General features: G+C 41.7%; 4 protein-coding genes across 6 annotated transcripts in view; 2 read left to right on the forward strand and 2 right to left on the reverse strand.

The window, feature by feature from the left end:
• cecr2 (CECR2 histone acetyl-lysine reader) overlaps nucleotides 1-1944 on the forward strand; it is a 33605-nt gene extending 31661 nt beyond the window's left edge. The window contains exons 18-19 of the mRNA XM_069705331.1: nucleotides 294-364; nucleotides 535-1944. Coding sequence (XP_069561432.1) covers nucleotides 294-345 — 52 coding nt within the window. The 3' untranslated portion in view covers nucleotides 346-364; nucleotides 535-1944. The remainder of the gene's footprint in view (nucleotides 1-293; nucleotides 365-534) is intronic.
• Nucleotides 1945-6032: 4088 nt separating this feature from the next.
• ada2a (adenosine deaminase 2a) overlaps nucleotides 6033-22273 on the forward strand; it is a 28641-nt gene continuing 12400 nt past the window's right edge. Inside the window, exons 1-9 of one of the 2 annotated variants that reach the window (XM_069705332.1) lie at nucleotides 6033-6365; nucleotides 6737-6956; nucleotides 7579-7792; nucleotides 7879-8006; nucleotides 8122-8212; nucleotides 8395-8503; nucleotides 8893-9050; nucleotides 9202-9404; nucleotides 9512-10238. In XM_069705332.1, coding sequence (XP_069561433.1) covers nucleotides 6062-6365; nucleotides 6737-6956; nucleotides 7579-7792; nucleotides 7879-8006; nucleotides 8122-8212; nucleotides 8395-8503; nucleotides 8893-9050; nucleotides 9202-9404; nucleotides 9512-9605 — 1521 coding nt within the window. In that variant the 5' untranslated portion in view covers nucleotides 6033-6061 and the 3' untranslated portion in view covers nucleotides 9606-10238. Of the gene's footprint in view, nucleotides 6366-6736; nucleotides 6957-7578; nucleotides 7793-7878; nucleotides 8007-8121; nucleotides 8213-8394; nucleotides 8504-8892; nucleotides 9051-9201; nucleotides 9405-9511; nucleotides 10239-22273 lie in introns of those variants that run through there. The other variant, XM_069705333.1, reaches the window with a different exon arrangement.
• Nucleotides 10291-13161, reverse strand: ribc2 (RIB43A domain with coiled-coils 2). Of its 2 annotated transcripts, none has more exons than XM_069705335.1 (7): nucleotides 12950-13161; nucleotides 12734-12815; nucleotides 11983-12291; nucleotides 11421-11539; nucleotides 10853-11035; nucleotides 10612-10775; nucleotides 10291-10498 (listed from the first exon to the last, which is right to left on the reverse strand). In XM_069705335.1, exons 1-7 carry the CDS (start codon nucleotides 13064-13066, stop codon nucleotides 10432-10434), a joined length of 1041 nt encoding a protein of 346 aa, XP_069561436.1. In that variant the 5' UTR covers nucleotides 13067-13161; the 3' UTR covers nucleotides 10291-10431. The 2 variants fall into 2 exon arrangements, with proteins under 2 accessions (XP_069561436.1, XP_069561437.1); XM_069705336.1 differs by having other exon boundaries at nucleotides 11983-12319; nucleotides 12950-13037.
• LOC138624842 (probable polypeptide N-acetylgalactosaminyltransferase 8) lies at nucleotides 14746-21818 on the reverse strand. The gene is made up of 11 exons (XM_069705387.1): nucleotides 21621-21818; nucleotides 20750-21056; nucleotides 20357-20523; nucleotides 19028-19214; nucleotides 17862-18059; nucleotides 17589-17703; nucleotides 16405-16590; nucleotides 16035-16172; nucleotides 15830-15922; nucleotides 15568-15738; nucleotides 14746-15028 (listed from the first exon to the last, which is right to left on the reverse strand). The coding sequence occupies exons 1-11, from the start codon at nucleotides 21790-21792 to the stop codon at nucleotides 14909-14911; spliced, it is 1854 nt and encodes a 617-aa protein (XP_069561488.1). The 5' UTR covers nucleotides 21793-21818; the 3' UTR covers nucleotides 14746-14908.

Below are 22273 nucleotides of genomic sequence, written 5' to 3' on the forward strand. Positions count from 1 at the left end.
TTTGAAGCTTCTTAAATGTTACGACTTGCTTCTTTTTACAGTTTTACCAGGTTGAATATCAAAATATACAATTACAGGATGTTACCGTGTGTTTCTCCATTACTTTTTGTTGGTCAATTAATTAACGAGATACAACAATTGACAAGGCAGTTTTTTTTTTTTTTTTTTTTTTTTGTAGAGTCAAATGATTACACTGGCCTTCCTTGTTGAATCAGACCCCTCAGTTTCCTATTAGCCACGCAGCGTCAAACCGACCCTCAGTGTTAACAACATTTGTTCCTGCTTGTTTACAGACAACAGATGATGGCTGCTCCAGGCGGCCCTGGCAGTAAACAGGGATTGTGACACACACCATATGATCAGAGTGAGTAAAAGCACCCTTTGGCATATCATATTACGCTGTGTTAAAACTTTGCCTCACAGCCTTTAGCGGTTTCCTAGTTTATCATCCCTCCTATATATATATATATATAAATATATTGAGTTTACGCTTGTATACGTAAACATTTACTCTTGTTTTTCTTCTCCTTTCAGACGCGTCATCGTCAACAAGAATCTGGAAAAAGCAGTGAGACAAACAACATACTGACTGGATTGCTAAAGAGGGGGGCTCTTTGCTCCACATGCGTCTCTTACTGACATTCTTACACTATACTAAAGTTTTGCCCACCAGTGGACTTGAAGATCCCACCAGGCAGCTGGTTTTACGAGGAAAACTATAATGTGAACTGTTATTGAGCCCTGGAGAACAATTCTCTTCTCACTCGCCGTGCTCATCGTAGCCAGTTACCGGAAAGCTCTGCTGAACAGCACAGCGGTTCCCATCCTCCGGCAGAAGGGCACGCTTTTTAACCACTAGGTCAACCCCGCCCAACACAGGAGACGTTGCCTTCAAGAACGCTGGTGGACGGCCGTCTTCTCCACACGCAATCGGAAATACGGACGGATTGACGGCCTCCCGTGAACGCAGCCTGCCCGTCCCGTCCACGGACTGCTGGAAGCTACTGACGGGACTGTGACGAAGAGGAGAAGGACCGTTTGTTTTTTACTACTATTTCCTATTCCGACCATATCTTTAAACTCAGGTGTAGAAAGGGCGGTACTATGAGAACCCTGACCCGGTGAACTCACAGGCCCCTTGTACTTGCCTTGGTTTCCTTTGTGAATGTACGAGTGAATGTGGAGACGATAAATGCAGCAGAGTAAGTTGCGTGTGAAAGGACTAGAAACCAACACTGATAATCTGTCTGAAGCATGAAGCCGTCCAGCAGCCCGGTTACTGTCCACCTCCACCACAACTCTGGAGTCGGCACACAGTAATATGCATCGTTAAAAGCTGCCTTCATTTATATGAATGTCTTTGACTAGCAGAGAGGGACTGACAAGGATGGTGCTCTTTGTGTCTGACTGTACCCGATTCTCTGTTATGCACTATGGATTTTGTTAGTCTGGACATCCTGGATTTGAGTGGCCTTGGATAGTCTTATTTTAGTCGACGCCTGTTAACACGTATATGTATAAAAAGAAGTTTATATATTAATTACAAACCCTTCACCGCAGAGACTTACCTCAGACGAGGATAATCTAAAATTCTCCGACAGTGACAAACACACAAAATCCCTTTTTTTTTTTCTTTATTTCTTTTTTTTTTTTTTTTTTTTTTGTGCGACATTTGTTGCATCCCACCTACGAGTTTGTAGCTTTAGTTCTTTGTTCCCTCTCGACCCTGCTGTTTGCGTGGTTGCTTCTTTGAGTGCTTTCTCTTCCCCACGTCAATACTAAGTGTATCCTCAGGGTGTACAGTTTCTATATACGGGTATTGTTGTGAATTTTTTTTTGAAGGAGGACCAGCAAAAGGAAAACGGGACTGCAGCTGTGTCAGATCAGTCCACCTCATGAAAAAGCAGACTTTTTATGGTCCTTTACAATAATTGGACTAACACACTGCCAACCTGTTTATATATATATATAAACACATATATATGTTTATATATATGTATATATATATATATATATATATAATTTTTTTTTCTCCCCATCAAATTTGATTGTTTGTTGGATCTAAATTCATACATTCCTATGAATTAGATTTCATACCATTTGCCATCACAATTAATTTTGGCTCTCTCCAACATTTTAACAACCAGTGTAATTTATAACAACTGGTGCGACCTGTGGAATTTTCTTGTCTTTCGTCTGTGCAGTTGAGCTACGGCAAAAAAAAGAAAAAGAAAATACAAATAAAAATTGAATCTACCTCATCTAGCCAGTCTGTGGCATCTACAAAGTCCCTCCACTTCCTCTCTTGCTCTGCCACACTCCTGTGGGTCAACATTTTATGACCAGCTGATGATTTAAGCGCCACTTTTAGGATTTTTTTTTTTTTTTTTTACTCACAGAAGTAATAGTTAAATGGCCTTACAATACTTTCACCATCTAAGGAAAAACTCTCATTGCTGTGCCCGGCTATGGTGCAGTGTTTATTTCACGAGACCCTACTTTTGTTCTAAGACTTTTAATATCATTGAAGTATGACGGACGCTATTATGTCATATTTCTGAAATGGAACTCTGTTGTACAGTTTGCATGCCATGCTGCCTACCAGGTGTTGAAAGACAAGTGGGCAGTCGTCCAGGTCAGGGTCGGCAAAGGGGCCGCATACAGTTTGGCGGCATTACAATGTGCTTAGTTTTCGGTACTTAAGGCATTGTAAAGCTATTTGAGAAAGGAAGCTGGAATAGGAAACAGGTAGAAGCTGTGACACAGTTTTGTGAATGTGTCACACAAAGACTTGTTATTGCTGTTTTGTAAAAAAAAAAAATAGGGAATTCTTTGAATATTTTGTGAGCCTAATAGGGCCACTAAGGAGGTAGTGTGTTCATTTGCGCTGTCTAATGTATAAAGGACAGTGCTGTCTGTGAGGTTGTGATATTGTCTCGTGGTGTACAGATGTGTGTGTGTATGTGTGCGTTTCTGGTGTGTAGAATCGGCACCAGACGACTGGAAGTGTGCATTCAGCTCTCACTTTTACTCTGCTGTCATCTCTCTGCACTAGTGAAAAACATTTTAGGCGTGATTAAATGTGAATCATATTTATTTGCTCTTTTAAGAATTTTTGTAAATTTTTGGACTTGTTTTAATATAAATGTGTCTGTTTCTTTTTCTCTTGATGTTGTTTTGGATGTTTTTAAGCAGTTGTCTTTTACCTCACTAGCACGGTGGCATTGAAAAGAAAGACCTGTACCTTTTGATTTTTAAGTGACGTTTACAAGTTCTTATCTGACTGACATAGATTATTTTGGAAATGGAATGGAATATTTTCTATACTGTACACTTCTTAGAAATAAATAACTTTTCTCAAACAACCATTTGTTTGGTCCATTGTCATATCTTTAGGAAAAATATACACTTGCTTGACAACTAATCATTATTATAACAGCAGCTCACTGGATTTTTTTTTTTTTTATTTATTTTTTTTCCCCCCCTCACTGAAACAGTAGTTTTGTTTTGACATGTCTGTGAATGAATGCAAATAAAAACAAAGTCGTGCCGTGCCATAGCAATGAGGTATGCATCTGTCATCCATAAAGAAACTGAGGCCAAAAGTAATGAAATGTAAACAGACAAAACAAGAGGGCCAACGCAAGACAATGCATTCATCTGTTGGAGCGTTTCACACCGTCACTTTCAATTAGTGCTTATCCTCTTGACGAACACCCTCCAACAGATCAAATGCTGCTTCATCTGACCCTGCTCGCGTCTGCACGAGTAAGTGCCGTGATGTGACGTCAGGCGAAGAGAAGGCAGCGCGTCTCCTCCTCAGGCTTTCTTCCAAGGGGTTCCTTGTAAGCTAACAAGTAATATATTCTTTTGTTCAGCCGTAATGAGGACGAATTTGGCAGTTAAAAAAAAAAAAAATGCAGATGAGGGCTGTAATTAAGGTTCTTTTAATTGAGCCTAATTAAGCAGGTTGTTGTACAACTAGGTGTTCTAAAATGGGGGAAAACAAGACACAACATCACAGCAAACTACTTCATGGTAAAAAAAAAAAAAAAAAAAAAAAAGCACGTCATTATTTCAATTTTTGTTGCGTCCTCTTTGTCTGTAACCGTCTAAAAGCAGTGGAAACGTGGGGAGAGTGGGGAAAAAAAGTCCTGCACTCGTCTTCCTCTCTCTGACATGTTTATTTGTTTGTTGACAGATGTACTGTACACAGTTGAATTTTTGTCAAGTATTGTGTACCCAGTTTTTTCATTTCTCCTTCCCTCCATTATATGAATGTTTTATTTGGAAAATTAAAAAAAAATTAAAAACACTGTATTCTGTTGTACTTGTCTTTGTTTTGAATCGTATGGGTTTTGCTGCATTTTATCTTTCATGTTAAATATTTGTGTTCGTGTTCAACAGAAACATGCTTAATTATTATCGGTTAAACAGAGACTGTGTCACACGGGAAAACAAACAAGCAAACAACGACAACTTGTTTGTAATATATTTTTGCACGCTGCATCCAAACGTTTTCAAAATTGCTCTGTCACCCCTGGATTTTTTTTCGTTCCCGTATACTCTTTGGGAATTGAAAAGCAGCCCTAACAAACAGGGAACCCCTCTTCATTGGCAGACTAAAGAGGGATTTTCCCTAGGCCAATTATGAGCAGAAATCATACAATTGTACATTTTAAATGTAAGTTTGTAGATATTTAAGTGTAACAATAACCTTATTTATAAATAAGAAATATACTCTTGCTGCTTAAAAAGAACGCCTGATAGGAAAGTCTGAAAACAGACTTAAAATCAATGTGAAAAGTACCATAGGTAGGTTAGGTAGTTACTTTATTAATCCCCGAGGGGAATTTTTTTTTCACTACAGCAGCATACAGGAAGCAATAAGATAATAATAGAATAATAGAAAAGCAATAAAATAGCAGTAAATAAGTAAATAAGGTGGTTATATTTCAGTTTGTAAACCAAAAATAGTTTTGTGTTATTATTGGTCACTTGATAACTGTAACGTGACGGTTACTTGATTCAATTCAATTGCTTGAGTTGCATTTTTTTTGGAGGGGAAAATTATATACCAGTATTTTATACATGATGAATGGAAAATTGTAAAGCACTGTGTTCCCCCCCCCCAGCAAATCCAAAACAACGAACCCTGGTGAAATCTGTTCCCTACTTTTTGTCTCGCCGGCTAACGGTTACGCCGCCACCCCTCCACCAATCAAATGATTCGCTGCGTCAGATTTGAGCCAATCATCGCGAAGGAGGCGGGACTTAACTTCACCCCTTCAAAGGGACTAATCGCCTGCGAGGCCGAACACAGGGACTCAAACCCCGGACTGACGCCTGATGCTGCTGTACTCCCCAATGTAAGTAAAGTGTACTCGCCAGCTTGTCTATTTTCGTCGCAGTCGCCGCAATAAAAGAATTGTTTAGTAAAATAATACACGCGTTTCTAGCGGACACCGCCGGAGTGAAGATTTATTTTTATTTATTTTGGTGGTTGTCAACTGGAGCGTTTACAAAAGTAAACCTCGCCAGCTGTCGAGGCAGTTGCTAAGCTAATCACCAACCTGCCGTTATAACGTCCATAATCTCACGAAATCAGCTGACGCCGAGTCCGTTTTCTTGTGTTTTATTTATTTATTTTATTTTATTTAAAAAAAAAAAATTAAAAAAAAATTAACACGAGAATCTGCTGTTTGTTATCAGTTATATTTTCCTTCTAGTTTTGTGCACGAAATACAGCCCACGTTTGAATATGTTTCTATGTTATTATTATTATTATTATTATTAATAAGTGGAAACAGCTGCTTGGGAACAAACACCTGCTTCTCTCTTTATCTTTCCCGCTGATGGTGGAGGTTGATATATATATATATATTTTTTTTTTTTCTTTTTTAACCGCAGTTCCTGCAGAGCAACTGTTTTCAGTTCTTCAAACAAGCAGCTGACTTTACAGTGAGATTAACCCGTTAATGCTTTTTTTTTTTTTTCTTTTCTTTCTCAAGATCAAACAAGACTGTTAATATAAAAACATCCGCACCTCCTCCTCCCGACGATGGCAGCCCGGCTACAGCGCCCCCACGCGGCTGCGGCGTGCCTCCTGCTGTGCTGCTTGACCGGCGGCCTGTCCGTCCCGGACCCCAGGCTGAGGGAGGCCCTCATCCAGCTGGAGTCCTCCATGCAGACGGGCGGGCGGGTGGCGCTGACCGACGCCGAGCGCCGTCTGGACACTCGGCTGCTGAAAATGAAGCAGCGGGAGATCCTGAGAGCGGACTTCCCTCCCGCCATGCACTTCTTCAAGGCCAGACACCTCATCAGGGCCAGTCCCATCTTCAGTCTGCTGCAGAAGATGCCCAAAGGTACACGGCCCCCCGCTGACTTGATCGACGACGTGCAGTTCTGACAGTACCGGGCCGCAAATAGCCATCGTTTTCATTTTCGATCCATCTGTCGATTATTTTCTGGAATTAATCAATTCGCTGTTTCGTCTTTTTTTTCTTTTTTTTTTTAAATGTCAGAAAATGGTCGAACATGTCGACCGGTGTTTCCCGAAGCTTAAAAGTGCAGTTTTAAATGTCTTGTTTTTCGGTGAATTTCAAGATACCCGGGGGGGAAAAAAAAAAATGAATTCAGGGAATATTTCCAAATGTTTTAACTAATACAGAACCGGAGTTGCACGAAGCATCCCCCAGCTTTTGTTTGCGTATAACTCCACGGTTCCCCGTTTCAGGTGGAGCTCTCCATGTCCATGACTTCTCCATGGTGGACGTGGAGTGGCTGGTGAAGGACGTGACGTACCGCCCTCACTGCTACGTGTGCTTCACTGACAGCCAGTCCATCAGATTCATCTTTTCGTGCCGGTGGCCCAAACCGCTGCCGCGCTGCTCTCAATGGAGCCTGCTGGAAAACCTCAGGGCCGAGATGGGCAACACCACCGATCTGGACGACAGGTGACGCGCTCTTTGGTCCAGTGCCAAGATTTTTATTTTTTATTTTTATTTTTTATTAAAATAATGGCGCAGGAAAGAAAACGAGCCGCACAAATGCCGCGATATATTCCATGTAATCACATCAATTCGTAATTATTGAGTTTAGTCTACATGTCCGCAGTACAGGTTCATTTATTGTATTCTGAAATGTACCACCGGCATTTGTGCCAAAGGCTTCGACTCTGAATTATCATTATCTCCACACAAAATAAAGAAATAGTTCATGCTACCGGAGCGTGTTTTTCTCCCCTCTGAAGTGTGAAGTAATTTGCTCTCGTCAACTCCTCGGTATCATTACAGATCTGTATTATATTGCCAGAACACTGACTAGCTTTAAATTAAGTGTATCGTTACACTCTGCTGCCACTCTCGGTTAATTGGAACCCGCAGGACGGACAGGAAGTCTCTTCAGGGGGAAACGGTCCCCTAAATAAATGACTCCAAACGGACTTTATTGTTGTATTAATCTCCATCTAGAACATCTTTGTTTGCCAGAATGGCAGTTTAATTTCAAGCCAGGTTTACCCCGGCACAGTTTGTATACACAATCAAATCACACGTGTTTCTTTTTGATCACAAACAGCATCACGGCCAACCTGACGCTCTTCACTGATCGGGATCCGGAGGCAGCGTACCCCAGTCAGGATGTGGTGTGGGACCGGTTTGAAGAGGCCTTCCGGGCAGCGTGGGGTCTGGTCACTTACGCTCCCGTGTTCAGAGACTATTACTACCAAGGCCTCCGCCAGTTCTACACGGACAACGTCGTGTATCTGGAGCTGCGGGCTCTGCTCCCGGAGGTATCGCATCCTTTACAGGTCTATGTTGTCCCTCCCGCGTCGGACGTGTCACTTCGTGCGTTCATTTATTTACGCGTCGCCTTCAGATATACGAGCTGGACGGCAGCACCCATGACACGGCCTGGACTCTGAAGACCTACCGGGACGTCACCAGGCAGTTCACAGAAAACCACCCGGACTTCTTTGGAGCGAGAATCATCTACACCGTCAACAGGTGAAATAGATTTCACTATTTATTCTGAATTCCGCACTTGCTTGTTGGCTCACTGGCGGACAGGGAGGAGATGTCGATATAATTATTGACCGCATAATGTTGCTGTGTGTTTCAGGGGAGTGAATACATCCGTGATGAGCAGAGTTGTGGAGGAGGCCATGGAGCTGCAGAGAGACTTCCCAGATATCATGGCTGGTTTTGACCTGGTGAGAAGCAACAGCAGTCATTCTACGAAGAGTGCTAGGTGGCACCAATGGAACCGTTTTTATTACTAATTTCACTTGCAGTACAGAGATAGTAAAAAAAAAAAAACGTTTTCGGATTGCTGGCTGATATAATATCACGGCTTCTACATTTGTTGAGAAAAGTGTCTTTCTTGCATGTGCAGGTGGGTCGTGAGGATCGAGGCCGACCCCTGTGGGATTTCAGAGACGCCTTGTCGCTGCCTGCACAGAGAGGGATCACACTTCCTTTCTTTTTCCATGCTGGAGAAACAGGTGAGCTCATCAGTGCAACAATAGGGGTTTTTTTTTTTTGGGGGGGGGGGTTTCAGTATACATTTTAAGTATGAAATGGTATGATTTTGTTTTTAATCTAAGTTGCCACATAACTAATAATAACTGTTTTTTAATTGTCAAAAGTGCCAAAAAATATCTTGGAGAAGCATTACATCTCTCAGAGAATTGACAGCACGTTTTTATCGTATTCTGCAGTCTCAATCTTTTCAAACTAAACACATTTGAATGTTTACCAAAGGTAGAAAAAAAATCCACAAGGAGCAAATTTAAGAACCATCACACTCGCTGTTTTAAAAGCATCTCAAGGCGATTTAAAAAAAAAAAAAAAAAAAAAAAAAAAAGGTTTTGTTTGTCTCTCCTGCACGTAGATCTCGAGGGCACAGAGGTGGATCAGAACTTGTTGGATTCTCTCCTCTTTAACACATCGCGCATCGGCCATGGATTTGCCCTCCTTCGCCACCCGGTGGCCAAAGACCTCTCCAGGAAGAGACGGGTGGCCGTGGAAGTGTGCCCCATCTCCAACCAGGTACACCGTCACCTCGTTAAGCCGTCTGCACTTCGGAAATATGCACGCCTTCCAGCTACCGGTGTGCGTTTCATGACTTCAAATCCTGTGAAACCCCAGCTGATCTCGTATCTCGCAAAACACCCGTATTCTTCCGCGCGTCCTCATTCAGGTGTTGAAGTTGGTAAAAGACATGCGGAACCATCCGGCAGCTGCACTGATGTCAGAAGGTCACCCGGTGGTCATCAGCTCCGACGACCCGGCCATGTTCGGTGCCTCCGGCCTGTCTGAGGACTTCTATGAAGCTTTTGTGGGTCTCGGAGGCGTCAGATCCCGTTTAGGCTCCCTGAAACAGCTGGCCATAAACTCCATCAGGTGAGGTTCAGCTGATGAAGAACAGTCGAGTTGTGTCCGACCGCGTGCTTTTGGCTCATGTTTTCCTTTCAGCACGCTGCCCTGACACTTCCCCGTCTGTCTTTCAGGTATAGTTCTTTGACTCCAAAGCAACAGGAGAAAGCGTTGGCTCTGTGGCAGAGAAAATGGGACAAGTTTGTAGCTGAAAATGCCTTTTTGTAGGGCAATTTTCAAATACGGTCATCCCACTCGCGCTTCGTTTTGAGGAAGGAAAGTCTCGCAAGTGGAAGTGCGAAAAAATAAAAATAAAAGCGGTGCTGCACAGCTGCCGAGCAGGTTTGCGGGAAGCACAAATATAGGACGTCGGTGTTGGTGTCGGGGTCACACGTGTACCACACTGTCAACGTCTTGAAATAGTTGCGTCCCATGACATGACGACCACTATGCGAACTTCAATTCTAAAAAGCATCAAAGGCTTATTATGTCCCGTTTAATGAGGAATATTGTAAGTGTTTGCACTTTATGACTCAGGTTGGTCTTTGTTTGGGGGAAGGGGGGGGGGGGCAGTAATAGTTCCACACAGCTTTGTTAAATGGTCCTGGTGCTAAATGCTGTTTTACATCTCTTTGTGGTGTGTTTGTGCTTCGTAAGAGTGGAAGAGCTTTTTTTTTTTTTTTAAAAGATGAGTGTTGCATCGCGTGAGCTTTGAGAAACTATTCTTCAAGAATAGAGTTTTATAGGATTTTTACACGATTGTAACTTTAAAATGTTCAACTGTAATAATAAAGAAAACTTCTCTGCAAGCTATGAAAAATTAAAAAAAAAAAAAAAAAATTAAAAATCACATCACGTCTGCCTTTGGCTATTTTTTTGAAGCAATAGTCACGATCCTATGAACAACTGTCCGTATCATACAGACATATTGAAATGTCGTGAACTGTGAAAACGGATTCTGACCAAATAAAAACAACTGGATTTACTGCGTGGTTCAGTTTATTCGGCGTTGTTGTTCATGTAGCGCGAATGCGAGTTGTCATCAGTGCATCCGTCATCTGCTGCAGGTGTTGAATTGGGAGAAGAAGCTCTCATCAAAACATCCTCTTTGGTCTGGTTTCCTTTGAAAAGACACGAGTTTAAAAACAAGAGTGAGATGATATACGGCGGGTAGAATTGAGTAAAAACTTTTTCTTTCTTTTTTTTTTTTTTTTTTTTTTTTAACGTTACTGACTGTTTGTGTGTTTCGGCCAGCTGGACGTTGCTGCTGTCCAGTTGTCTCCTCATCTGCTTGTTCAGTCTCGCCTGCTGCCTCTCTCTCAGCACAGCGGCACGAACCATGTCCGAGCGGACACGATTGCAGAGCTCCTCTTCCTGCTTCTTCTCGAATTCAATCCTCTGCGCGTGCACAGATAACGGACGTCAGCGGACGAACGGCGTTACGTGGGCTGCGGTCTAAATGTGATTCGTTTCACCTCTTTCTCTTCTATTTGGTGTTTCCGGAACTGAATAATCTGCTGCAGGCTCTCGGGAGGGGCTCTCCTGTTCTTGCTGGGACACAGGCCGGGGAGTCCCACCGTGTCCAGGTCAGCATCTTCACCCGTCGGCTGTCCTCGCAGGCGGTTGACCTCGTCATCACGTTCCCGCTTCTCTTCAATCTTTGCCCACGCGGACGTCAGGAAAAAAAAACAACAACAACACAAGGGCGACAGAAAGTGTCGATGCACCTTACGGCTGAGCTCAGGCACAAGTAAATCGAAATTTCTTTGACTTTTTCCTGAGTTTTAAGTTCAATCAATTGAACGCCACCGGACATAAAAGCGTGCGTTAAGACGGGTCGACACGGTAGACCTCCTCAGTGTATTCTTGTTGATGTCATTCGATGCACACGCAGTTTAATAATGGGTATCCCGGGGCTTGTCTCCGAGCTTAAAACCAACTTTGTTGTTTTAGGGATTCGTTATCGGAAGCTATAAATTCATGCTGTCAAAATCCGATCGACCACCGTCACGTGACGGTCCGAGTGCCACTAGAACGACCTACCTTGGCCAGATTGTAGTCCTTCGTGGCGATGTCAGCTGCCTTTCTCCGCTCCACCTGAAGGCTCTGAAGTTGCTCCATTTTGTCGTTCATTTCTGCTCTGCATTGGTCGTAGCGCTGCTCTAAAAGTCAAAGACTGAGCATGTGTCTGCATCCAGGACATGATCAAACCTCACACCCCATCCCGCCCCCCCCCCCCCCGCTCCGCATCTACCAATCGGCTTGTCTCTCCCTCGCCGCGAGCTAAACGCTGTAAAATCACGGCTGTTCGCTGTCCCGGCTCCCAAACGGTGGAACGAGCTCCCCACCGACATCAGGACGGCGGAAACTAAAAAAAAAACACACCTCCGCCGACTTTACCTCGACTAGGAAGCACTTCAGTAGCGCTTAAAACGGCGCTTACCGATGGCACTTTGCAGTTTGGCTTTCTCGAAGAAAATTGTACTTTCTTGTTGTTCTGAATTTGAACCCTCGCGGCTGAAACGCACTCATTGCGAGTCGCTTCGGACAAAAGCGTCCCGCTGAATGAAACGCGACGTCCCGCGCGGCGTACGACAGAACCAACCTTCCAGCTTTTCTTGATGCCTTTCTGCTGCCCGGTCGGCCTGCTGCTGGACGAGCCACTCTCTGAGCTGCTCCCTCTGCCTCCGCAGTCTGCCTTCGCTCGCCGCGTCCTCGCCCGCCAGGCGACCGGAGAGCATCATCTGCGCGTCGGCTTTTCCGCAGCCGCCCGGGTCGTTCGGACCGTACTTCGGGCGAGGCTGCTGGTGTCGGTGCCTGTAGGCGTCGATGGCCTTTTCCAGCGCACGCGTCTCCTTCGCTTGTCTGCTTTGAAGAACGCCGGCCACTTTGCTGTTGCGGAGCGTGTCGGCATCTGCGTGGCACACGTCCATCACCGTGCACTTCATTGACGAAGATGTGGTACGTGCGATAATGCGGTGCGTGTAAACGAAACTTTAAAAAAAAAAAAAAATAGAAACCTCGTCCTTTTGTGATTGGACTCGGAGATGGGACGTTATTCAAGTTCCCGCTGTTGTTTTCTAACTTTAAGGCGATAACATCAGGAAGTGACGTTTAGGAGCGTTTTTACTCCTCTTAGCTGCTTTTATTGTGTGACTTTTACTTGTATTATGTTGTTTTTTGACCTTTTTTTTTTAACCTGTAAATCGTCTTTGAGTATCCTGAAAAGCGCTACATAAAAAAATAATAATAATAATAATATTTATATTATTATTGTACCCTCATGGTTGAAATGCACGTTCCGTCGGCTAAATGAAATTGAACGTGACGTCATATTTGATTACTTATTGACTCACCATACGCGTTTTGTTCCTTTTTTGCTGCATCTTCTTGTTGCTTCTTCTCGTTCACCTGCGCGTCGAGGGCTTCCTTGTCGACCTTTGAAAACACACCAAGGTCAATTAAACGTACCTCAAGGCTTTGGCGTCATAATATATCGTAATTATATAATATAAAAAATATATATATATCATCATCTGCTGTGGACGCAGACGGAGCCGCGAACACTTTACCCCGATCGTCCTCAGTTTGTCATTAAAGATCCTCCCTCGTCTTTCAGCCTCCCCGTCGCGACGCTTCTGCACGCTCGCTTTAGCGACGCGGTCCGAGGGTAAATCGACGTTGTACATTTTCGACTCACAAATTTGCGTCTTAAAATTTCGCCTCCGGTCAAACACACTGGCGGAAAAGACGGGGCGAGTTTTAATCGCAAACACGCTGGTTGCTAGGGAACCACAGCGTTCGTGTGCCTTCGTCAGATGTCGGCTTTTTCCGGGGGGGGGTGTTGGACCAGACCATTCTCGGACTGGCTCATTTTTTATTTTTTTTTTTTTTAGACCTGCCTCGGTGCTATGTTCAATTTTTTTTTTTTTGAGCATGCAGACAGTTTTGTGAGATGCCACTTCGACACCAACTAAAAGCTGTCCGTCACAAAGCCATTCAGGCTTTTTTTTTTATTTTATATTTTTTAATGGAATTAAGAGTAACACATTCTGTCCATTCTCCTGCAAATCAATAATTATTACCACCAATTTTGATGTCTCAGTTTATGCTGGTTGGGACCTTTTATAGAAGTTTTTTTTTTTTTTTTTTTAAGATTTCAAACATCAATCACTTTTATAAATCCTTTTTATTTCCAAATCACACACACACACACACACACACACACAAAATGTAGTTTTTGAAACTCTTTTGAAAATAGACAATAAATCCATAAATAGAGCTCTGTATCAGAACACAAACACCTCCGCTGAGTAGTACTGAAAATACAATAAAAAACTTTTAAGTGCCCAATCATATGACTTGTTGTCCCAGAAATCACATGGCCATTTTTTTCATTGATCAGTGGTTCAAAGCTGTGAGAAATACCAAGAAGCTTTGTACCCAGAAAATAATTAAATAATACAAAGAATACACATAAATCTTAGTCCACCTGTCTTTTTTAAATAAGGTGGCCCTTTAAAAAGTTCTCGTGATCACAAAGGTAAGTCGAAAAAAACAATTTAAACGTTAGTGTTGAAAAGTTTAAACGTATGTCAGCAATCAACAATGATTCAACAAAACCAAACAACAGTAGATTTAAACATTTTGGAAACAATTTCATCCACGGAGGAGTCTTTGTACTCCAGATCTGCATGACTCTTAATCCAACAAACACTTTACTCCTCACTGATGTTTCCTCTTTTAATGCTTTCATCATTTTTTTCAAACTACTAATTTGATACTTTTATTGGTCTTTACTTCATTTACTTTTCTATTAGCGTAAATGTTTTTGTTTTTTTAACTTAAATTCTCCCAACGGCGCCAAACTTTGCTGTGCGTAAAATTTACATCAATGCAGCATTTATAATCGTTGGTTAATTGTTACAGAAGTTAAACTTTCAATTAAAATTTGTCACCGCTTACAACTACACCTAAAAGTACTGGCATTAAATGTCAGTAAACGTATCTATGTGTAATAGAATTTTTATGCCCACCCAAGCCAAGGCTAAAATTCAGTTTAGCCTAAACTTCATGTAAACAGTAAAACAAGCCAAAGCTTAAACCCAAACTTTGGCCCCGTCCCAGCTTTTAAAATATAGACAAAGCATGCATTAGATTTTGTGTGTGCTGGGACACACAAAGGTTTCAGTAATTGAAGAGATGAAAAAAGAGGTAAAAGGATTCACTGTGCTTTTTCTGATGGTAACACCCAGCAGGCATTTTACAACTTTGTTTTGAAACAAGATTATCTAAAGTAACTGATCTGGTAACAAACTCCTTAATTAAAAAAAAAAAATTGGCAAATTTATAACTAGTAGGGGAAAAATTATTTGCGACCTTAATGTCAAACTTATTAGAATTACAAAATCAGCTACTCAATTTTCTATTTAATTCAAATTATTATGGCAGTTACATGGTTTCTTTTACATTTACTCACTCGGTGTTATAATCCATTGATCTATGATCAGAGATCTTATTGATCACACATTTTAAAAGGCTTTGATTATGTTTTGGATTTCCCATCTCTGGCCAGAGCATTCTTGTATTAGAAGGTTGCCTTGTTTAATTTCCAGGCATCTCTTTGTCTGTCTGTTCCTCAGCTGTTTGCCCTGAAAAAAAGAGAATCAAATATTGTCATTAAGGTTCCAATATTTAAGATTAAGGGTGGATTAATAAAATGAATAAATTCTGAAACCGCTCCTGCTGCTCGCAAACGATGTGCAGCACTGTGACGTGCACAATTAGGTTATTTGCTACTTCTTTCTGTTCCCCATTCATTTCTCGTAAACTTTGATATGCGCTTTTTACTCAAGTTTACAGGTTAGTTGAAAAAAACAAAAAAAAAAAACGCAGACCTGCCGGCACCGCTGCTCACAAACGCATGTACAGCTGAGGTGCTTTTTTTTTTTTTTTTAAGGGATGAAATTTACAGTACTTACGAAGGTTACAGCATCTCTTTGCTGCATGTGATGATGCCGCTGCGCACCGTTCGCGTGCAACAGGAGCAGTCTCGGAACGCATTGGTCCACCTTCATATATGAGTCATCCAACCCCCGCTCCCCCAAAACCCTTTTTTTTGTTGTTCATATTCGTATCGTCCCACCTTTCATGATTACATCTGTTTTAATACTAGTTTATCTTCTAGTACCTGAGTGAAGTTCCAGTAAATCCCCATTCCTTTCTGCAAAGCATCTTTGCAGTCGTGCAGGCCAGGTGTTGTTTCATTTTTGCCAACATCAGTTACACACCGGTTGTCGTTGTACTTGTGGGACTTGATGCCGCCAACGTAGAGCTCACCAGTTCCACGATAATACGCAAGCTAAAAAAAAGGGACAGAGACAAGTCAGAATGCAGATTGACCACTTAAATAAGCCATAATCTATTAACAACCACATAGCTGCTTCACTTACTTGAGGTGCACTATAGTAGCAATTGTAGGCAATGGGTGTGTGACCGGGTATTGGACCTTGGTCTATGCACAAGTTGGCATCAAGATTCTTCAGCTGTCAGTAGGGGAACAAACATTATGAGAGACGCACGTCTTGAAAATAATTGACGTGTCCTGCAATACTCCCTCGACCACACATACTGAATGATAGATAGAAGTAAACTCACTCCTCCATAGCCAAGAATGTCATCCCAGGGATCCAACTTAGGATACACATTTTCCAGGTACCATTTGAAAGGTTTACAGTTCAACTTCTCTCTCAGTTTCTTCCTCTCAGAGATATCTCCAATGTCAATTCCATGATTCTGCAGAAGTAAAGATTATGGCTCAATTTGTTCGTCACTGAGGATGAGTTTTCCCCTCGGTTTAAATGTTAACACCAAGTACACCCAAAGCTAAATATCTACGGATAAAGTTTTGACATAATAATGAACTCTTAAATGTTCACCCTGCATCATGTGTGTAAATGCACGTAGTATCCTTTTGAAGAGGGCATCTTTTGCTGTTTGCACATGTCTGGACTCCATTTTGAGGTACCTCAAATGGCAAATTCCAAGCCAAGTTGACGTTGTGCTTGTATTCATCCATCCAGATTTCAGCGACTCTCAGGGCATTTCTCTTCATGGCAGGACTCAGGTCCGGCATGTAGGGCTTGTGGTTCCTCTCAATGTGTGCGATCTTGGAGCATGGAACTATTTCGATACTGCCGCCACACGTCCACACCTACATGAGCAAAAAAAAAAAAAAAAAAAAAAGCACAACTTTATCGTTGTGCTACTCAATAAAACGAGTCTTGGATCAGTCGCCACAGATTGACTGTTCAAGGGAAAGGCCTTCGTAAGTGGATTTGTTACATTTGGGCCTCAGCTAACACATTTACCAGACAGACACGAGAGTGGACTCTTCTAATCCAGAAGTATTTAAATGTCCCAAGTACCACTTCCCACTGCAGATACCAACAGATTTTTGTCACTATTTTCAAATTAAATTCCACTGAATTAACCATGCGATCATGTCAGAAAAGTTACATTTCAACAACATAAGGTTCCTCAGCATTAAAAGGTTTGACTGACATGTCAGATCCAGCATTTTCACTTTCCTCACAATTGTGTTTTGGACCTCGTAGACATTTCAAAATTCTAAAACTTCCATTTGCGAAAATCAACATCTGAGTCTGACTCGGACTGAATTGAGCAGACATTGGCATTATGTTGTTTAAAATGTTTCGAACAGGCTGGCTTGTGAGTAGAGCTGCTGATTGCCTTAACTCAAGCGGGGTTTTCACTCATTTCTCTCAAGTTATTTAACACAAAATGTGACGGACCTACTTTACATTGTTACTAGTTATGCACCTCTGCTATGGATGTTACCACGTTGCTAAGAGATGTGTCATGTTTTGGTTGTTTACATTTGTTTCAGGTGACTTGTTGATTAGGGTACCTAAAATAAGATGCCACCCAATCCAGCTCGGTCAATTTGCTTAACGCAGACGGCAAACACTGCACAGTTGTTAATGATACTTTACAACTCTAAAGATGTATGACAGCAACAGTCCCTTTACCCCTCTGTCTCAACAACTGAGGTAAACAGCTCTGTTCTTTGTACAAAGTGATGCTGTAATTCTGACCAAATCTACATCTCTGCTTTCTCTTGCTCCAACTTGCCCTGGTGCCGAGTCATCAGCTGTAGGATTTGGTGTTTCAATTTCGAGGTTTACTCACACGGATTCCCAGCTCAACGTTTTCTCCGCCGTACACTTCCATCCCTTCATCCAGGACTCCAATTTCTCCCAGAAACTTCCTATCAGCAACCAGGATCCCCATGACAGATGGACTCCTGAAGCGAGAGAAGAGAATTGGCTTTTAACTAACTGAATAGAGTACATCAGTATTATCATAAAAGTAAAGCTGTTAGATCAAAAATACAGTCAATAATAACATAAGGTTATATTTGTAAGAATTGGAATAAGCCTGACTGATTTCACTTGAACTTACTTCCCAGGCAATGAGTTGTCGTTAGGTTTGTAATACTCGGGCCAAAACCCCTCATACATGCACCACAAAGCCCAGTTGAAGGCGTGTGCTGCTGGAGAGTAAGGGATAACCTTGAGATCATCAAAGTTGACTTTGTCAAACACAGGGGAAACCACCACTGTTCGGTCAGCTTTGATCTGGGTCAGCAAGGGTTCAACCCTGTTTGAGGGAAAAGAGGAGACTAAGTTCACGCGTCATTTCCTTATAATAAAGCTTTGTTACAAGTAATGCTTTATGTTATGAATCGGTGCTGGTCAATCATTTATTATCTCAGTGGTTGCAAAGGCAAGCCTGTTTTTAATGTCCTGGGCATTTACTTTCATTTTTACACAAGTTAGCATCGGTCCAGTATTTGAAAGATGACGGAAGCATCAGACTAAAAACATTTTCAGTACTGATGCAGAGATGTAATACATGCAAAATACACAAGAGTTTCTTTGTTCATGTACATTTGCAAAATGAGCTAGCCACGTCATTGTATTTTATATTTTCTTTAGAAAGGAGTGCCAGTCTAAGGGGCAGCCTCATTACCACCATTGTCTGACCACAAAGGACCCCTACACAAGCTTTTTATTAGCTCAGAGAACCTGCTAACTGGCTGGCAGGTCAGACTGGTTGAACTGGGACTTACTGAGGAGTTGCAAATGTGTGTATGAGCATAAGTGTAGTAATGGTGTTCCTGAAAGAAAGATCCTGACTTCAACAAAACTATCCTGGTTTAACAGCCATGTTTGAGGCACGCTAAAAATGGCTGGTATTTTGTACTTGCTAGAGTTGTGGATGATTCCCAATGTAAAGTTTAATAACTGTGGAGATGTAGCGTCGGTAGTAAGCTATACACTTTTAAACACTTCTCAATATGAGATTAGTTGTTTTCTCTATTTTTCCTTTTCTTATATAGGATTGTTAGTGACAGACCGGAAATATGGGGGCTTGGAGCAGAGGAATGACATGCAGTAAAGGTTCGTCCACCCTGCCTGGCTGCCGGGTTGCTCTAACATCAGAAAAAGCCTAAACTTGTTCAGGAAGACATGTTCGCATCGCTGCAACAACATAATGTTCAAATCTTACACTTAGAGGAACTATAATTTGAACCAATGGGAGTGTATTTTTTGCCACATTCCTACCACATCTCATGGACTTCAATGTGTGCGTCCAGGATGGCCACCACGTCAGCGGTAGCAGCCTTCCACCCAGACACTCTGCCGTAAGCGAGTCCTCGCTGCTTACTGTGCTTCACTCTTACAAAGCGGAGACTTGGGTTCTGTTGCTCAAGTGACTTCACGTACACGTCAAGGTCCCCCTTCAGGTCCTCTGAAGTGGAAAGAGAATATTATATTTTGACGTTAGGGGAGAACAGGCTTGACAGATATAGACAAACTACAGTATGCAAGTTCAATAGCCCTGAAGTTGACGCACGTATTGCATTACACTGAAAGCTGTTTCTGTTTTATTCACCCAATTATTAAAGTGGGTGGGAAAAATAACTATTGAAACCCATCATTTAGTATATTAACCCTGATAAAATATCCCCAAATTTAGAAACTGTTTATAAAACGTTGGGCCAAAATGAACAATCTAGAGCTCTGTGGATAGGAGACACAGGGGAGGATTTTTATAAAGCAATGGTTCGTTATCCTCATCACTACGCCAGAGTGACATTTGAAACATTCCTGCAAAAAAAATTCACAAAACTAATTTAGAGAGTAAATGTAATATAACAATATATCAGTAAACACTGATATTATTGAACCTGTTCTCAACTGCAAATGCACAAACTCTAATGCAACCGAAATGACGCACAAATAAATGCAACATCAATTTTATTCGTGATATCACCAGATGGCCTCTTAAGTGAATAAACTGTGCTTGACAACCTACAAAACATAGTTGTGATTTTATTTAATTTTTTTTAGAACGGATGAGGCCTGATCCTGATCCCAGTACAGACACCTGCAGGAGGGAAGTGGTTTAGAATCAAACTTAAAAAAAAAAAAAAAATCTAAACCAAAATAAGTTATTATTAATAGAGCGTCCGATTGTAAACCGAATGGTCAAAATCTGACCACAGACTGTTTACAGTTCTTATAGCATGATTAGAGCTGCACTAAGCATCTAACGCAGATTATATTTACACAGCATGAAACGTATAATTAACAGCAATAGTTTTCTTCAAAATGTCATTCTATTGTGGCTGCAATGACTTATTTACAGTTCTAGTTACTTTATTGATCCTACAAGGGGAAATTAGTTCGCCACAGCCGCATTATAGGTACAGGGAAGCAATAAAACAACAGAGTAAAAATATTAAATATAAAAATGCACAGTATATACACTAGAAATTTGAACAAATGCCGGATGTGTGAACGTGAGAGTCAACCACACAACAAAAAGGCACGTTTTATCAGCCCCTCCTGCCTCTCAGTAATCAGCTTTACAACCAACAACCAACAAACCATTAGAGCTGTTGTCATCCACCATTATAATCTCCTTCAGCAGGGTTTTAGGGGTGCGGTCGATGATGCTCCGCAGGGCTCTTTTAATGATGGACAGGGCTTCGTTCAGATAGATCAGCACCACCCCGACACTTGGCAGGTCCTTTGGATAACTCTTTTCCAAACACCTATTCAGAAAAAGAAAGACGTGCCATTAAGACCACTGACTTTTACATAAGAAAGTCAAAATGATTTATTAATTGCAATTGCTTCATCTCCAGACAAACAACAGCGAGAATAAATATATCAGCAATCAATCTGTGTGTGGATTAGCAGGGATCAAGTTTAATGGTTTTTTTTTGTGTATTTGCATAATGTGGACTAACAGGTTCATACTCGTGAAGACAGTGGTACCTTTGTTCTCGTGTATCTGGAAGAGCTCGGTCTAGAGGAAGGCGATCGCTGAGAAAAACGTTGTAGCCATACTTCTCAAACTGATCCTGTGCCTTTCTTTGGTCGTCCTCAGACAGATCCTCTCCCCATTCATTGAACAGCGCAGATTCGGGGAACAGTTTGCTGGACTTTTTCTCTTCCTCTGGAGGCTTGATCTTTGCGGCTTGGACTGCTGCCGGTTGGTCTCCTGCAGCGTTTCTCTCTTTGTCCTCGTTAAGCATTTTCTGCATGGTGTCCTGCTTTTGCTCAAAAGCTCTGAATACTTTTTCTATACAAATGTAAGAGATGGAGAATGACAAGGACAGAGAAACATGAGCCACAGACATGATCACTTTTTGTACAAAATATAATATAATACTATAAGAAAAATAAATTAACAAAAATAAACATGCAATTAAAACAGGTTACTATACTGGCAGTTTTCCAGTTTTCTAAATAAAATAAAGCACTTTCCTTGATATTTATGTCCTGCAAACTGTTACTGATACAGAGAGGGGTACCAGACAAAGATGTAAAAAGGATTAAAACATCCAAACGCGCATAAAACACTTAATTATACAAAATAGTACAAATAAATGTAGAGAAATTGAGACATTACACAAACTTAAAGAAAAATTCACATATAAGCCATTTATCTAATGTTATAAAATCACATCCGAGAGCCATTATGACAAAACCTTTAGATTTTTCTACGCTAATGACATTTCATCCTTCCACTTTACCTCTCCAACGCTGTCCCTGTAAATTCAATTAGATTTTGACCTACTTTACTACCATTTCCCCAAAAATCCGATAAAAAAAATAAAATATTTTATATTAATCACCGACTCACGGAGATGGCCGATTCTTGCCTCCAGGCCAGAAATATTCCTCACGTACTGTGAGACCGGGTTTTGGTCAGACCCCACTCTCAGATCATAATCACGCTTCAGAAACATCCCCATGAAGACGAGCCCGATTCCCCCCAGAAGGAAGGCTGCCCACTTCATCCGCACTGCTCTCATCCTGATGACACACCTGACTGACTGACTAACTGTTCCCCGGAGACGGGAAAAAAACCTCGAGCTTCCAAAACAGACTGGTCCGACAAGAAAACTTCCACATTGCAAGCAGCACGGTGGCACTTTCATTCGTGTTTATTGCCATCATGGTTTTAAATTGAGCTGAACCGAGGCGACTCCGTTCTTCCGCTGCCCATATTTGGCGGTCTGTAGGCTGACGTCATGTCGTCACCTGTACAGTACTATTTAACGACTTGGACCCCTTTTTCATCTAAAACTCACATAGCGACCAATCTAGAGAATTTTGAGGGTAAAGCTTTGCTAATTTACATGAAAAGGGAGTCGCCAGTATGAAGGGACACACCTCCCATACCTCAGTCTGCATCTACTGTCAGTGAGGCTGTACAAAAGTAAAACAATGGTCGGTGGCTTCTAGCTTTCTCCCTAAGTCAACATTTTACACGTACATTTTGTTGATTGTATG

Source organism: Brachyistius frenatus, unplaced genomic scaffold (genome assembly GCF_029030835.1).
Source record: "Brachyistius frenatus isolate BFR_SWC_R1_liver_20210118 unplaced genomic scaffold, ASM2903083v1 Contig_55, whole genome shotgun sequence".
In the NCBI taxonomy this organism is placed as follows: domain Eukaryota; kingdom Metazoa; phylum Chordata; class Actinopteri; family Embiotocidae; genus Brachyistius; species Brachyistius frenatus.